At 39.7% G+C, this 18,254-nt stretch overlaps 1 protein-coding gene across 11 annotated transcripts in view; it reads right to left on the bottom strand.

The window, feature by feature from the left end:
* CDH13 (cadherin 13) overlaps positions 1-18,254 on the bottom strand; it is a 748,254-nt gene that overhangs the window by 7,312 nt on the left and 722,688 nt on the right. For 6 of the 11 annotated variants that reach the window (XM_039502842.1, XM_039502840.1, XM_039502838.1 and 3 more), the window contains 2 exons: positions 17,955-18,173; positions 10,104-11,459 (listed from right to left, as the gene is read on the bottom strand). In XM_039502842.1, coding sequence (XP_039358776.1) covers positions 11,446-11,459; positions 17,955-18,173 — 233 coding nt within the window. In that variant the 3' untranslated portion in view covers positions 10,104-11,445. Of the gene's footprint in view, positions 1-10,101; positions 11,460-17,954; positions 18,174-18,254 lie in introns of those variants that run through there. The other 5 variants (XM_039502834.1, XM_039502836.1, XM_039502841.1 and 2 more) reach the window with 5 other exon arrangements.

The raw sequence follows: 18,254 nt of genomic DNA, 5'->3' as shown, positions 1-18,254 counted from the left end.
ACAATAGAGTGAATCTTAGTTAGGAAAGATGCAATTACCTGAAGTGGAACATTGTCTGGATGGTAGGGCTAATGCCATCCCAATTTCAAACTACCACAACATTTGGGATGGTTTGGTTTGGGTGTTCAGGTATGGTTATTAAAGGCAGAGATGCTAATCACAAAATTCTGATCCATGTTTGGATATGGATACTCCTTGAGCACCACCACCATTGTTTAGATGAGGGGTTCAGATTTGGGCCCAACTTTCATAAATGCCTTGACCTCTGGTGGCAGCGAAAAATAAATTTCACATCTCTGAAAGGCAATACGATGCCTCTCAGCATCATGAAGGGGCTCTTATTCAAACCTGACTCACAGGAAGTTGTGCTGCCTTTTGAATCAAAAATCTACTCTGAGTTTCTAGGAGTCTCTTGGAGGTCTCCAGCTAAGGACAGCCAGTCACACGTGGCAAATAAACAATAATCATAACACTCAATATCTGGATAATCCATAGGCTGAAATTTCTTCAGAAAATAAAATTTCAGGACACAATTATGAATCCCAACACAGTCAGGAAATTCCTAGTTGGTTCATCAGCAGCTTGTGAACAAAGAAATAGGGGCTACATTTGTTGCATTAATCATTCATTCTAAATAGGTTGCCCAGCTCTAGTTTTGAGCATGATTTTTCCATGCTAGTTTCTTCTCTACTGGAGTCTAATATAACTGTAACATAATATATATTTCAAAACCCTGCTTCACGCAGTATTGACAGTTCCTACTGTGCTGTGTTCATGGAAAATAAAATATATTTTTATGATGTAATGGTAATATTTTGACAATTTTCTCCACCTGCAAACAATCGCACAATCTCCCCCGCCCCATCCCACCCCCCAAAAAACATGCCCCTCACCTTCTATCTCTGAGTGCGAATTCGCAGTGGACTCACGCATTTACCAACTAGAATTTAGTTCCTCTGCTCAGCGACTCATGCAATATTCCCAGTGCAATTTCAACCAAATAAAAGAAATGCATTTAAATGTGCCTTGAAAAGTTGCATCAGCTGCTCTTCCTAATTGGAATGTCAACACATTGATAAAACAAGAGGAAGAGCCAAGAAAAGATGGGATCCTGAACATATTCAACTCCCGCTGAAGTCGACTGGAGACCCTGGTACTCTGCAACTCTTATGATCAGGCTTACTGGGTTACTGGAACCGTAGAAGGGGCCACAGAGATGATTAGAGAGTGCACATTGTCTGAGAAGCTAATGCAAAACTAGGCTTCTATTTAAGTGAGGGGTCCAGCTGAGGGCCAAGGTTCTGCTGTGTAGGGTTATGGGATTTAAGCTTTGATTTTGTGCATGCATACACACAGTCACAGACATACACACTTCGAAGAAACAATAGGGGGAAAAAAACCCTGCCGTTTTTCATCTAACTGTAGCAGGTGGAGATTCCATCTGTTCTGGTTTTCTTGAGGAAAAAATAGACTTATTTTTTATCAAGAGAAAGCTGTCAAGATTTTCAGTGGGAGTTAAGGTTATTCCTTTATGAACCATGTAGTCTATCAAATGAAACCCTGGCAACAGTGAGACAAAGAAAACTGTTCATTCCATAGGTTCCAGGGACAACACAAATGATGTACTGCTTCATTCTCCTGGATTTTGATGTGACCAGAAGCCCTTGATGGGACAATTTTTTTTATTTTTTTATTTTTTGCAGGCTGTACACTTCCTCTTCATTTTCTGATCTGGAGTTCAACACAGCCCTGTAGCCATCCTTAGCTTTAGGTGTGCAGATGACAAGGACAATCCTATTCTAAGCACTGTTGGTTAGAGTAGCTTAAATTTGCTGCTTCTTCTGCATGTAAATTGCCTGTAAGCTGCTTTCACTTCTCTGAGATACATGTTTTCCAAAATTATGTGCCAAATAATTGCTGCAAATAATTCTCTTCTGTATCTTGAGAGCAAGTACTCAGTATTTGAGTGTCAGTTAATTTTGATTGCACACAGAGGTAACATGATATGGTTTATGTTCCCAGATTGAATTCACCCCACTCTTCTATTCCAGTGTGAATATCAAAGTTTGCCGACTCAAAATTTGCTTTCCAAGAATATTCTCAAACAGTCACTTAAAATGTAGCATTTTCACAAACACTCTGGCCAGTAAAACTCATTTGCTGGAATATTTGCAGAAATTAGGAAGAGCCAAAGTAGTGGGCAAGATGCTCACGTGGGATAAATGAGTGTAGCCTCACTGAAATCAATAGTGCGATGCTAATTTAAATCAGCTCCCTTGCTACAGATTAAGCAAACTACTTGTAGTCCTACTTTTAGTGGACATAGAGAACAATTGAGCACCGTCCTCTTCATAACAGCATTAACATAGTTGAAGACTATTATCACATCCATCCTCCGTCTTCTTTTGTCAAGTCTAAACCTGCCCAGTTTTTTTAACCTTTCCTCAGAGGTCAGGTTTTTCTTTTAGCATTTTTGTTGCTCTCCTCTGGACTCACTCCAGTTTTCCCACATCTTCCCTAAACTGTCGCATCCAGAGTTGGACACAGTACTCCAGCTGAGCCCTCCCCAGTGCCGAATAGAGTGGGACAATTACCCCCTATGTCTTACATACAATACTCCTGTTAATACAGCACAGAGGAGACCAGTCCTCTGAGGCCTGCCAATTCCTTCATCTCTTTTAAACGGCTGAATGCCTTCAAACTCACACTTGACTGCAAAGAGAATTGAAGTTGGACTATTCTATTTAGGTACTCACACCATGCCCATTATCCTAGTCTCTGAATGCCCCCTGTCTGTTGCATAATCAGACCAATACACCTATGAAGTTATGCCTCAAGATTAAAGGCTAACATCTCTGTTTTCTTGGCCACTGAATGTTAATGTGCTCGGCTTACAAGACCTTGGCATTGACACTAGAAAAAAGCCTCATTCCTTGTCACAAAAGAGGTACGTTTTCTGATCTGAGAGCCATCAGCTGTAATGGCCGTAATTCAGGAGATCCAACACTTGCTCACAAAAGAAAGACATGATTTAAAATAATATTGACCAGTTTTTTGGTGCTGCTCAAGGTATGGGTCAGACTTCCTGATTTATGAGATTCTTTGGCATTCTTATAAGAAAAAATAACCTGACAAACTTCCAACAGGTTTCACTTTCAATTTTGGTGGGAAAATAAATTTCAAAGAAGGAGGGACAATCAAGCCCTTCTGATTTGGACAGAGAAGAATGAAAATGGAAAGAAGGACAGGGATGTATTTCAACAGCATTGTTTCAACAAAGCTTTCTAAGAACAGTTATTAAGGAACCAATTCAACAGTAATTGAAGTCAATGGAATGCCTCCCAAGGGTTGTTCTAAGTGACACTCGGTAAAACAATCTCTTACAGACCATTCCACTGGTCAAGAACTGTCAGAATATGGGGTGCCCCCAATTTGCCCACTCCCCCTGCAGGATGTGCAAGAACTCCCCTTATGCCTAGCTATGCCAAACTGATTGTTTAATATACATTCCAGTATTTTTCCAGGTATTGAAGCTAGGCTGACCATCATTCCCGAGGTCCTCTTGATCCTCCTTTTTGAAGATAGGTAATATATTTGCCCTTCTGCATCCATCCCCAACCTCTTTCTCCCAGATGGAGAACTGCCCTAATAGACCAGCTGGGGAATCAAGATATTTAAGGGGAATCCATAGTGGCAAAAAAGCAAAATGGGGATGGAGGATGAGGAGGAAGTATCTGGCCCACAAACTAGCTTTACATAGTCATGTGAGAATGGCACATGTAGGTCCTCTGCTTACTGTGTAAGGAGAGCTAATAAGTGACGATATCAAGAAGGCGGAGGTGTTCAATGCCTACTTTGCTTCAGTCGTCACTAAAAAGATTAATGGTGACAAGATATTCAACACAATTTATATTACCAACAAGGAAAAAGGAATGCAAGCCAAAATAGGAAAAGAACAGGTTAAATAATATTTAAATAAGATAGATGTAGTCAAGTTGGTAGGGCCTGATAAATTCATCCTAGGGTACTTAAAGAACTATCTGAAGCAATCTCAGAACAATTAGCAATTATCTTGGAGAACTCATGGAGGATGGATGAGGTCCCAAAGGACTGCAGAAGGGCAAATATATTACCTATCTTTAAAAAGGGGGATCAAGAGGACCCAGGGAATGATAGACTGGTCAGCCTAACTTCAATACCTGGAAAAATAGTGGAACATATATTAAACAATCACTTTGTAAGCAGCTAGATGATAATAGAGTTATAAGGAGAAGTCAATATGGATTTGTCAAGAACAAACCAACCAACCTAATTTCTTTGTTTGATAGTGTTATTGGCCTAGTGGATAGTGGGGAAGCAGTAGATGTAATATATCTTGATTTTAGTAAGGCTTTTGACACAGACCCACTTGATATTTTCATAAGCAAACAAATGAAAAAGGTCGAGATGCAGTTTCTATAGGTGAATGCACAACTGATTGAAAAGCCATATTCAAAGAGTCGTTACCAGTGGTTCACTGTCAAACTGTATCTAATGGGGTCTTGCGGGGTTAATTTCTGGGTCTGGTACTGTTCAAAATGTTGATTAATTACTCAGATTATGGAGTGGAAAGTATTCTTATAAAATCTGTGGATGACACCAAGCTGGGAGGGGGTAGCAGCACTTTGGAGGACAAGATTAGAATTCAAAATGACTGACAAATTAGAGAATTGGTTTGAAATCAACAAGATGAAAATCAGTAAAACTAAGTGCAAAGTGTTACACTTAGGGAGGAAAACTCAAATGCAAAACTATAAAATGGGAAATAACTAGCTAGATGAAAGTACTAGTACTGCTGAAAAGGATCTGGGGGAGATAGTGGATTACAAATCAAATATGAGTCAACAATGTGATGCGGTTGCGAAAAACAAAAATCATTATCCAATCATAAGGGTTTGTCTAATGGATAGTTTTTAAAAACGAGCTTGCAGAAAGTAACAATCCATTTTAAACAGTTTACTTAAGTGTCTGTGTTATGGATTTATACAATGGTAGTAGCCACCTATCTATTCCTAGAGGGTGAATCTAATGTTCACTCTCTATCCGAGGGTGTGTGATGGAAGAAAATGGTGAAAGAACACACATGCCATTCTTGAAGCCCAATATTTCAACCTGCCTTATCTTACCAAAAAAGCCCTATAGTTCATACCCTTGCCTATGGGCCTGATTTCCAAGAGCTCATTGTCCAAAAACTCCTATCTAGGTACCTCCAGCTTGTATTGGAGGGACCTAGATGGCACTGACCATTCTCATATCATGGCCGTTTTCTGATGCCATTTCCTATTTGTTTCAAAGAAACAGAACAGAACAGTAAAACTAAATTCCAGAATGTGGACCCATTTGCTAAACAGCCCTTGAATGCTTTCTTCCTCCCAAGAGACAAAAATCAGCCCTGTGTGGAGGGACATCAGTACATGTCCTATGCACCACTGAAACCCTCATGGGAATTAATGGTGCATAAGCTTTGTGCTGACCCTCTGCATGGAGATGAACTTTACCCAAGATGTGTTTTTGTACCAATTCTAATTTAACATACAGTAGGATAGGTAATAAAACTGGATTCTAGAGTTCACTGCTTGTATGTGCCATTTTCTTCAGAGGGAAAGCTTCAATTACCCTCTCATCGGAAACACTGAATTTAATCTTTGCATAATTAAAAAACCACATTTACAACATGGGGTTTGTTGAAACCTCAATACTGTTGCAGAGTTAGTAGGGAAATGGTATATAACATCAGAACCACAGTCACCTCACCAACATTCAGATAATTATTTCCTGGGCTTACCCTCTAGAAAAGGGCACGGATTAGATACATAGTTACCGCTGTAGCCTAAATGTAAATTATAACAACAACACACCATAGAAGTTTTCAAATAAATTATCTGTTTTTTTTGCCAGTGTCCCAGTGTGTGTGAGTTTTCCAAATATCCAGAACTATGCTCTCTTTGAGCTTTCTCCAAATCTATCTCCATTGACTTCAACAGGACTTGGATAACACTCTTGGAAATTACTAATATTTCTTTGGGCATATAGAAAATAATCATTTAATAGCCACTTCCTAATGAGACCTAGGTCAAATCTCAGTGTAGCAAGATGTTCTATAAGCTTTACTGCAGGTGTCAGAAGATATAGGTTCTTGATCTCTGCCAAAGAGGCATTTGCTTTTATTCCCCAAATTCCCGCTAGACTTGGAAAGATGAAACATCTGCCCCAGTTAGAAAATGTGTTTCCTCATCTCAGCAACCAAGAAACCTATTTGTTGCATGAGCCAGGCAGAATCAGTGATCTAACTGAACATACATACAAGGGTAAAGGGTATATAAGAAAGAGAACGTAAATGATTTTGCAATGGACAATATTCAGTTCACAGATTCACCCATGTAGTTCATTGTCATTTGCTTTAGTAAAATGACTTCTAGATTCTTAATGGTAAGAAAAACACAGCATGTAGTAATTCTGTACGTCTGGAGTGAATCTGTTGTAACTCTACCTACAACTCCACTAAAATCTTAAACACCAATATCAATATTTAGTTTCATGAATTAAAACGACAGAAGTGCTATACAAATGGTTGAGACCAAGCTTGGCAAGGAAGTGGAGAACCATGTCAGTTCAGGCAGATCAGCTACTAAAGGGCACACCAGGTCTTCTCAGGCTGAAATAATTTCCAAAGGGAAGTTTCTTTGCTACTGCCAGCCTACTTTAAAGATGTTTTCACTTGCGCTATGAAGTAATTTATCAGAGGGGTAGCTGTGTTAGTCTGGATCTGTAAAATCAGCAAAGGGTCCTGTGACACTTTATAGACTAACAGACGTTTTGGAGCATGAGCTTTCGTGGGTGAATACCCACTTCGTCGGATGCATGTAGTGGCACTACATGCATCCGACAAAGTGGGTATTCACCCATGAAAGCTCATGCTCCAAAACGTCTGTTAGTCTATAGGGTGCCACAGGACCCTTTGCTGCTTTTACATGAAGTAATTTGTTAATTAAAAATATAAATTGGCCCAAACTTCCATTGGAGTAACACTACTTTGGACTGGCTGATGATCTGGCCTTTATCTTTTTAACTCATCAAGTTCCTCCTCCTTCGTTGAACCCTTTTTTCTTGATTTGTTTATTTGTTTGCTTTTATACAATGGACAATTCTTAGGCAGTGTAAAATATGCATGTGACCTCTACTTAAAGCAAAGCACATCAGTCCTATATGGATTAGTAGTGATGCTTGTTTTGTGGTTGAGGGAAAGTTTGAAGCTTAGCCTACAACTTTGTATTACCCAGTGCTCAAAGTGATTATGAAGCTACCTAATAAAGCAGCTTCCATAAAAATCCCTGTGTATTATTTGTTTAGAGTATATTAATTTGGGGACTATAATTCCTACAGTAAAGCAGCAAACATATTACAGGCCTTGGATATATTTTTTTCTTTAAGTAATTCAGTCACGTCACTGTAGCTTTGATAGACAATAAATATAAAGCTGCACTCTCTTTCAGTTCAAGTGGGAAATAGGAGGGAAGGGGAAGATGTCCAGTAAAATAAGTATGTAGGAAAGAATTCTCTCAAGCACTGAGCTGTTAAATCCCACTGAATGGCTGAAAATATTCATTTAATAAAACAGACAAGTAAATGTTTGAAGCAGACCGACCGAGTAGTTCTTTTTAGGTTTTCACACATATAGTACTAAAGTAAATTAAATACATCAAAGGTAAGAGCCAGCCAACCTTTTAAAACAATGGAGAACTATTTAAGTCATCTGGTCTCATCTTCCAAAGCAATACAGCTTAGTTTGCGAGCAGTCTTGCAAAAGTAGAGCATGAACATAATTAGTCCAGGGACACTTAGGTCTCTAGGTAAACTACATCCCAACATGAAATATTGAGAGAATCCCTAAAAACTCGTTATTAAGATAGAATGCAAATGAGAGGAAAGTAATTTGCTCAGCAGCCATGGAAGAAAGTGAAATCAATTAGAAATTTTTCAGATATGGCTGTGCTGATGCTATATATAGATAAATATCACTTTAAACTGCCCCTGAATTTTCATTTCAACCCTAAATCTTCAAAGCACTTTTGTACATGCCCAGTCTGTGCATGCATAACACATGCATGCACAGATCTTAAGGTGGACATGAATGATTCAAAGCCCCAGTGGCTTCTTCAAACATTCCTCTGGATAATAAGAGTTATCTTCATCCAATCAAGCAACACAAACAACACCATGTGACATTTGTGGCCAATCAAAACCCACCAACTCATCTTGAATTTCAGATATTACATACTGAATACCAGTAGCAAGTTGTTTATGATCAGTCTATATAGAAAAATATAATTCACAAAGATATGTGTTAGTAATTTTGAGGTCCTCAGATACTACAGTGATTGAGAGAGAGAGAGAGAAAAGCATAGCTAGATAAAATAGCTAAGCTAGAGAAAACAGAATCATGATTTGTTGTGGACATTTTATGAGCAGGAAAACAGTCTAAATTTGTCCAGTAAATTATTTCTGTGAATCATTTGCTCAGCCCTCGTTTTTAAGTAGAGTCTATTTTAGAACAATTCAGAATACTGCCTGAAGTTATACACATGATGTTACAATGCTATCCAGAAAACAAACATAGTACTTTATATTACAACCATTTACCTCTGCCAAATAAAAAAAATATGGAAAAAGAAAATGTTCTTCTGAACGCACACCACAGAAAGGGCTACTAGTTTAATCTCTTCAAATGTCTGTTTCACCTCCATGGAATGCCTGGTCTTACCACCACCACAGATTTTAATGAACTAGTTGTTTTTGTATTATAAAGTATTTATTTATTTTACATTCCCAGTACATATCTATCGAACTATATTTTCTAAACTGTCACATGTTTTTCAACATTTATTTTTCTGGAATCTTTAGTTTAAATATAGTTAAAATGCCCTTAAAATCCAAATAACTGTACTGATTCACTGAAATTTAGGCTAATGACTTACATTTTCATTAAGGTTAAGTATAAACTGTGTGTGTTGCTATTGGTCTTATCTATATAGCTAGGCATTAGATACTGAACCTGCAATTCATTGTGCATGGGCAGATTGCTGTGCCCATTTAAAGCCCTATGACTTCATGTGTGCTCAGCAGTCAGTCTTCTCACAATAAGTTGTAAGACCCAGGTGTTACACTGCCATTATCATCAGAGTATCTGAGCATCTCATCAACATTAATGAGTTAATTACGTTTCTGAGAAGTTGGAAAGGATGGGCTAAGAAAGACACAGAGATTAGATGCACCCAAGATGTCTGAAGTAGAGCTGAATCCACATCTTCTGGCTCCCAGTCAAGCGCCTTAAACATAAGAGCACTATTCTTCTACTAGAGCTTGCTCCATCAAAAAATTTAAGGGGCTCACAACAAAATTATTGTTCTCACAATACAGGTGGGCCTGTGTCTCCTTGCATTTCAAATCTAGGCATAATTATTAAGTACATTTTACAGCACTGTATATCCCTTATCTTCAATGGAGATATTTCTGATTTACACCAGTGTGAGAAGAGAATCAGGCCCTAAACAGCACTATTTAAAGCTCCTTTCATGCATACAGTATGCATGCTGGAATACCAGAAAAGAGACTTTGACTGCAGCAGTGCACAGATACTAATTTTCACATCAGAAGCATTTATAGATTTTGTACATAGGGAAATGTTGCTAATATGTACAGCTCTATGTGATGTCAATACTGAAATTCTATTTTTCTTAAAAAAATGAGTACTTGCCCTGGTAGAAATTCGCTACTTTTACTAAGAAGTTTTGGCTTTTGTTTTCATTTAACCAGCAAAATGTCGGTTCTCCTATCTGTAAAAACTACTTATTAAAATAAAACCAGCCACAACACATCCTAAAAGCACTGAGATGGGAATTCTATATATTTACTTTTTGGCAAACCCACTAAAATGAAATGTTTTCCGCGTAATTTCTTCCTCTGACCTCACAGAACAGAACCAGATATTTGCTTCTTTTGAAAAAAATATCCTCTAAAAATGAAACAAAAGTTAAACGATGAAAAGCTGTATTACTCATCTGATTCAACCTAAGCAAAGCAAAGAAATTCAGAGATAAGACTCAAAACTGTGTACCCGCAGGTAAAAGCCCTGCACTGGCAAAGGAAAAGACCAGACAGCCTGATAGGTCTTTTCCATCTGTAACTTCTATCATTTGTCTTTGGTTCACACGAGATCGCATTGCCTGAATCTTCAGATGCTAGGTGTTCTTGCATAAAGTAGAATTTATATGCTGCAATTCCTTTGTACAATGAGGTGGGTTAAAGGTGACATTTCATTATCAATTCTGGCTCTCCACACTCACGCAAGTTTAAATCTGCCAGTTAATATTATTTGAAGGTTTTTTTATTTGTTTAATATCCAACATTTGAAATCCAGGGGAAAAATACAATGTTGGGTCTATTAGCCCTGTAGATGCATTCCTAAATGGGGATGGTGGGCAGCAGAGAGGAAAGGCTATAGAGGTGGTGGTTACCATTTCAAAAGAAAGGATAGAGGAAATTAATAGGAAGTTAAATTCAAGGATCTCTCTCAGGCTTGTCTGCAATCACAATACAGACATCAGTGCACTACTCTTGTTTCTCACCACACTGAAGGCTTTTTACACTTTCGTTTGACAAATTAATTTCAACACAGAGACCACAACTCATTTCATTTCTTCACAGCCACCTTATTTTTGGTTTCTATTTCTTTCTGTTCATGATAACGGAGACGTGGGCTGAAGTCATCTTTACAACTTTGTAGCCCACTTCCCAGACTGGATCAAAGGTTCCTATCATTTGTCTACCGTCAACTAAGACTTAAAATGTTTAACAGACGTTTTCAGTTTCACTTCTTTCTCATAAGTAAATTAAAGAAAAATACTGTTACTGCTGTAATTAATTGAAGGCATCACTGAGCATGCTATTTGTTCTGGTTTTGACTATTGGGCTTTGAAGTCTCATTTTTAACCTCTTGTTTTCAGTGGGCCTAGCTCTGACTTAGCCTTTTATGTTGATTTAACGTACATTAAAATGTGACAAGCAACCTCCAGTTTGAGACGATGTACAATTATTTCAAAATCAAGTCTAAATATTTAAATAATAATATTCTGCATACTGGCCATCTGGTCTGAAATCTAGAGCTGATCATACAGGATAGCTATAGTCGAACTCTTCACGGAGAGCCCGGCCTTTGCTGTTGAGCTCACTGTGACCATGAACACAGGTATGTTTTCTTCCTGGTCCTCTTTTAAGGCAATGGCAAATAGCCTGATGGAGCTGGAGAGCATTTGTCCACTCTGTTGTGCATATATCCAGCCCTGTAGGTTCTTTGATGCATATCTGCGAGTGGGCTTGTTTTGATTAAGTTCATTGTGGAAACTCATTCTACCATGGCAGCGCTACAGGGGAATGAGAACAATATTTATATCAGGCACAAAGTATCCTGAAAAACTAATAGTCTGGTGGTTAAAAGCTTGTTAACGTTTATGTACACTGTCATTTGTTGTGAAATTAATGGTATTTAAAGTGTAATTTGTACAGACAACTATGCTCCTTTTACTATCCACCCAACACCTGTGGAAAGTGATCTGCCAGACTGTCAATTTGTACATTGCCATAATGGGCTAATTCTTCTTTTTTTAATCACTAGGTCACTTTGTGGAGATCCTCTTAATGGAAAGGCTGGGAGGTTTCAGTTAAAATGGTGAATAAGTCCATCATGAAATACAAAATGCTAAAAAATGTTTTGATCCCCTTCAGAATACCCCTCACTTGGGCTACATCAGCTCCCAAATTCAGATATTTTTACTGCGTGACATTAAAATAATCATTTTTGATCATTTTCCATCTGTGGGAAATCCGCCTAGCATACATGAGGGATACCTCCAACCAGGGGCGGCTCTACAAATTTGGCCGCCCCAAGCAATCATGCCCGGGAGGCGCCCCCGAGCCGCGGGAGCAGCGGACCTGCCGCGGGCATGACTGCGGAGGGTCCGCTGGTCGCGCGGCTCAGCTGGACCTCCCGCAGCTGCGGACGGTTCGCTGATCCGGCGGCTCCGGTTGAGCTGCCGCAGTCATGCCTGCGGGAGGTTCAGCCGAGCCGCGGGACCAGCGAACCGTCCGCAGTCATGCCTGCGGCAGGTCCGGTCGTCCCGGGGCTCCGGTGGACCTCCCGCAGGCATGACTGCGGCAGGTCCACCGGCCCAGCCTGCCGCCCCCTGGGAAAGGGCCGCCCCAGGCGGGTGCTTGCCCCGCTGGGCTCTAGAGCCGCCCCTGCCTCCAACATAACTTATTTTGGCTTGGTTGGTAAATTAACATGCTGCGTCTCTTTCCTGAAAGAAACAAATAGTTGACTGTAACTGAAAGGCCCTGCCCGGTCATCACAGACCTCAAATCAGAGCCCCGAGAGACAATATTGTAACTTAAAACTGAGGCTTATGCGCAGATGTGTCAATAGTGCACTCCTCCCTAGTCCTGCCTCCTTGTCCCAAGGCATTGCTCTGTGTGACTGACATCCAACAGGCTTATCCCCGTTCTCTCTGGCTAGCAGCTGAGATCTATTTCTCTGATCAGCCCCATCTCTTCACCCTACTACCCGGAAGCTTCATTTGTTCCACTCTCAATCAGCAATGCCCTTTTGACAGGCACCCTATTTCTGCTTTCCCTGATAGTACAGGGCCACAAGGAGACAGGGATGGCCAGACTGGATCCGACCCATGGAGGATCTTGTCTAGTATCCTGTCTCTAACAGGGCCAGCACCAGATGCTTCAGAGGAGGGTGTAAGGTGTAATGTCTGCAAAAGGCAGATTAGGAATAATGTTCCCCAACTTTAGGTCTCATCCTGGTCTTTAATAGTTAGAGATTGGTTTAAGCCCTGAAGCATGAGATTTAATATCCCTTCCAAAATTTGTTAGCATTAACCATTGTAACTCTGGATGTTCTTGTTATCCAGACAAGTGTCCAATCCCTCTTTAATCTTACTAAGTTCCTGGCCTCAATGACGTCCTGTGGCAATGAGTTCCATAGATGAATTCTGCATTGCACAAAGAAGTATTTTGTTTTATCACTTTTGAAATGTCACTTTTCTATTCCTAGGAATGGCCTTTGTTCTTGTTTTATGAACACCACACAAATGGGCAATCCCTGCTTTCCTTTTCTTGCCCCAACCACACATCTACTTATCCCAGGCTTCTGGGCAATTGTATATTTCTTAGTCTGCCATTACTGAATGTACTCAGCAGCAGCTGAATATGCTGAACTGTTTCCTTTTGCTTGTCTTGAAGTTTTAATCAGGTTCTTCAGTTCTGCATTCATTTCATTCAGAAATCTGTCACATATCACTTCTCCTGTGACTTACAGAACAGGCATATTTTCTAAGTGTAGCTAATAATTGCCCTATTTAAAGATGTTTTGTACTGGCTGGAGATGCACACCGGGCATTTTTATATGGAAAAGCTCTCTCATGGGGTTATCCATCCTTACGCCAGATGTCAATTACAAAAATGAAAGATTTTGCCACGAACAGCAAAGTTCACTTGATTGAGGAATTTACCTCCTAGGAATAAGAGCCTCATAAAACATAAGCACCAGGAGCAAAGTGAGCTACGTAAGGGGTTTTGCAAAAATTAAATCCATAACTTGACACTAGCAATGGGATATTTCTTCTGTTCAATAAGCATTAAACTTACCTTAGTTTTTATGGCACCATAATCTTTGATTACTCTGATAAATATTTGGACTATGCAAGACATTGTGATGGAACTAATGGCAGCTATAAAAAGATACCCTACTTTTGGACATGAATAGGAACCACCCCTCTTCACCCCCTCCTCCCCCCATAGCTTCCCGGAAATGACACCAGCACATTTTGCAAAAGTTCTGAGGCAGAGCCAAACTTCTCAGCTACCTCCTAGGCTTCATTCTCTACTGCCTTGTGTGGTCACGCGCACCTGTGGAAAGTGATTTTAAAATGCTACCAGTCTGATTTAACAATGGTTTTCAGTCACTTTGCACAAGTATTAATGACTGTACAAGATATAAGACATTGTAAAATCAGGGCCCCCTCTCTCCACAATGAATTGAATCAGAATGAGCATCACTGGATTTTAGGAAAAATTCTAAATATGGTCTGAACACGGGAAGTCAGGCCTATCTTTGCCTGAATGTGCTTAACCCTGTTTGTTGAATTCATGCTCACATTCACAACTGTGGATAAAATCACCTACATCTGGCAAAAGGTGGTCATTCCACATGTGTTTCCCAATACAGCTGAAAAAAAACAGGAGTACTTGTGGCACCTTAGAGACTAACAAATTTATTTCAGCATGAGCTTTCCAGGAACCTATCCTTGCAATAAAGCCCGATGCCAGCTCTGTCCACATATCCATTCAAGTGACACCATCACAGGACCTAATCACATCAGACACACCATCAGGGGCTCGTACACCTGCACATCTACCAACGTGATATATGCCATCATGTGCCAGCAATGCCCCTCTGCCATGTACATTGGCCAAACCGGACAGTCTCTACGCAAAAGAATAAATGGACACAAATCTGACATCAGGAATCATAACATTCAAAAACCAGTGGGAGAACACTTCAACCTTTCTAACCACTCAGTGACAGACTTGAAGGTGGCAATTTTGCAACAAAAAAACTTCAAAAACAGACTCCAAAGAGAGACTGCTGAACTTGAATTAATATGCAAACTAGATACAATTAACTGTGGTTTAAACAAAGACTGGGAATGGTTGGGTCATTACACCAATTGAATCTATTTCCCTATGTTAAGTTCTCCTCACACCTTCTATGAGCCATCTTAATTATCACTTCAAAAAGTTTTTTTTCCTCCTGCTAACGATAGCTCATCTCAATTGATTAGACTCTGCCTGTTGGTATGCATACTTCCACCTTTTCATGTTCTCTGTGTGTATAAATATCTCCTGTCTGTGTGTTCCATTCTATGCATCCGAAGAAGTGAGCTTTAGCTCACGAAAGCTCATGCTGAAATGAATTTGTTAGTCTCTAAGGTGCCACAAGTACTCCTGTTTTTTTTGCGGATACAGACTAACACGGCTGCTACTCTGAAACCAATACAGCTGGTGTTTCCCTGGCTTTTCATCAGTTGCCAAAGCAAAAGAAAGAATATCTTTTCCTACCCAAACAAACCACACCTGCAAATCATGCACACAGACATCATTTGTGCTGCTGTTTTGCAAAATTAGAGACCAGGATCTATTTGTAAATTTGACCCTTAATTTTTTGACAGGCAGCTTTTTAAAAAAAACAAACAGGCTACTATTTATGGGCTTGCTTGTGGTTTTTATGCCTCAAGCCCACGTAGCATGTGGTGCAGAGCTGTGCTACTCCAGGAAGAGTGCCAGAGAGAGTGAGTGTCTTGGGTGGTACGGTCTCTCCGGCGCTGCACCTTGCATATAATGATGGAGCAATATGCTCCCTCAGTATGCAGGCCTTGTTCTATGGCTTGGTATCGAGTGTTGGCAGGACCAAGCAGCTACCACCTCCTACCCCTTCTCATTATATTGCTCTGTAATGGGATTTTGGGATGGGCGAGAAAGAACCAGCAGTCCCTGTCTTTCCCAGAATGCAAGGACCGTCAGTGTGAATGGTTCTTTTGAAGCCACATAAGGAGGGGGAATCTCATTGTGCAATCTTCTGTTCCTGTGCACATAGGCCATTTCTCACAATCTGGGCCTATATATGGCTCACATTTTAACTAGTTACAGTTGCAGGAAAATATCCTCAGTGATGATCTGGATCCAAAATGTAGATAAACCTACTTCCCAGGGTTCATTCCCAGGAAAAATGTCTTGACCTCTTAACCTGCTAGATAACAACCAAGTGGGTACATTCAAAACCAAAAGACTTAACCAAAAGATATTAAAACAATGTAACCCCGTCCTGTAATCACATCCTGTACAGACAAACCAAAAAGAGTAAAGTTTCAGAAGGAAAATTGAAATCTCATCTACAGATGCAAGGAGGTTATCATAATGGGCCTGGCTTATGCCTGATATAATGCCATTAACTTCCATGTAGCTGCATCAGAAATGAATCTGACCCAATGAGCTGCATATTAATACAGGCTGATATGATTTTTTAATGTCCTGCAGAATAGTTCTAGCAAACATAATAACTACTTAGGGCTGAATTCAGGGTGCAGGTAACTGGACTGACAAGTGCAGTCACTTCAGATGTCACCCAATGGAATCAAAAACAGGAATTTGCACTTAACATTTGTACAGCTCTTTTCATCTTCAAAGAGCTTCACAACGTCAGCTAATTCTAAACTTCCCACAGTGACTTTTATGCCAACCCTTTGGGATAAAAGCAATAGACTCAAATAAAAAAGCAACCAATATGATGTATACTATATAACTCAAGCAGCTCCAACATGCCATATGTGCAGAACTCTGCTACTCAGGCCTTTATCTCAGCATAATGTCATATTTTACTTTACTCAGACTTTAAGCCCTTCGGTCATGCTGAGGTGTTAAATCCACCTATACAATACCATGCATACATATGCTGACACAATCCTTATATCCTAGGTGAATTGTTAGTATTATCGCCATTGTATAGATGAGGAAACTGATGTAAGAGATTTGTCCAAGATTAGAGGTAGGCAAATGTTTTTTGGACAAATAGCTTATTTGTCAAAAAATGCAATTTTGGGTTGACCAACACTATTTGTGAATTTGGGTTGCATTCATCAAATAGTTTTGGCCAAAAATCCTCCCTCAGATTTTTTTTTTAATTCAAAATATTTTGTTACAGCATGCTCAAACTGAAACATTTTGACCTTTCATTTCAAAATGATGTTGTGGGTTTTTTTTAAATTTTGCTTGATTAATTTAAACAAAACAAGCGAAAACACACTCAAAACTAAACCAAACAAAGAGGTGGGGGAAGGGTTTGGATTGAATAAAATATTTTGTTTGACCTGAATGAATTGAGGGGAGAAAGGGAAATGGAAATGAAAACTTCCATTTCAGGTTGATATGAAATTAATTTTATTTCCAGATTTTTTTGGCTCAACCACTGAACTGAAAAATCAATTATTTTCCCAGTTCTGCCCAAGACCATTAGAGCGAGCCAAGGGCAGAGCCAGCATTAGAATTCGGAAGTCCTTGTCCCCCCAGTCACATCACCTTTCAAGCATTAGTTTTGACTCTTAACCCTCCAAAATTAAATTGTGCATTCGAAAGATTTATTCTTCTTTTTAGAAAGGCCTACTCAGAAGCATCAAAGAGAGACCATCCATTGAAAGTTATCCCAAGACATCAACTCCTGTTCTCTCTTTTTGTCTTGCAGTTCTCCAGACTATCAATCTTAGATGTCTATAAACTCAGATTCTTGAATAAATTCCCTGTGTACGGTTGCTGACGTACTTTATGCGGGGGAATAGATTGAAGCAGACACTATTCATTTTCATAGTGACCCACAACAGCTATTGTTACAAGAACACCTTTAATCTCCTGTTTCTGTTTTTGAATTGAATTCAGGTGGGGAGAGATGAAGGAAAATGAGTCACAAATCTCTTACTACTACCACCCATGCGTCTCAGTTTATAATATCTCAGCTTTGATTTTCTTTGATTCTACTCAAAACTTTTCCTGTATTTTCAATCACCTGCTAATTTGACAACCTGGCATTTCCTACCCTTTTTCTGCCTATAGAATTTTTTTTCCCCCATTCACATACTTTCTCAAAATATTCAGATGTCACACTGTGGACTCTTAGATCACTGTACAAATTAACTTCTTCTCCCTTGGGTAGGTTTTTTTATGAAGAGGCACAAAAGATTCACTTCCAAGAACCTAGATAAATAATGCTTCACTGTTACTACTTGGAGTTTAGGAAAACTTACAAAATAAACTGAAGAGTGAAAAGAGAAGGATTAGGATCATGCTGATATGAAGGGCATCGGCTGCACTGCAGTCCATTTTGGATTTCTTGCAGGAACACACTTGTACTTTCAGTTCGGTATTATTAGTCAGAGGCGGTTTTCCGGAATCTGTCACCAAGATTGGGATGTTGTAATTGGCCTTCTTCAGGTTTTGAAGCAGGCTGACCTGGGCATGAGTGTCTGCAAGGAATAAGGAGGTAACAATTAGGCAGCCATGCGGAGGTGGGGATAAAAAGGCACCAGTTCACCACACCACACATG

This window comes from Mauremys reevesii, linkage group 16 (assembly GCF_016161935.1).
Source record: "Mauremys reevesii isolate NIE-2019 linkage group 16, ASM1616193v1, whole genome shotgun sequence".
Classification (NCBI taxonomy): Eukaryota; Metazoa; Chordata; order Testudines; family Geoemydidae; genus Mauremys; species Mauremys reevesii.
The sequence above is the reverse complement of the archived record's forward strand: the minus strand, read 5'-3'. Positions and strand labels throughout refer to the sequence as shown.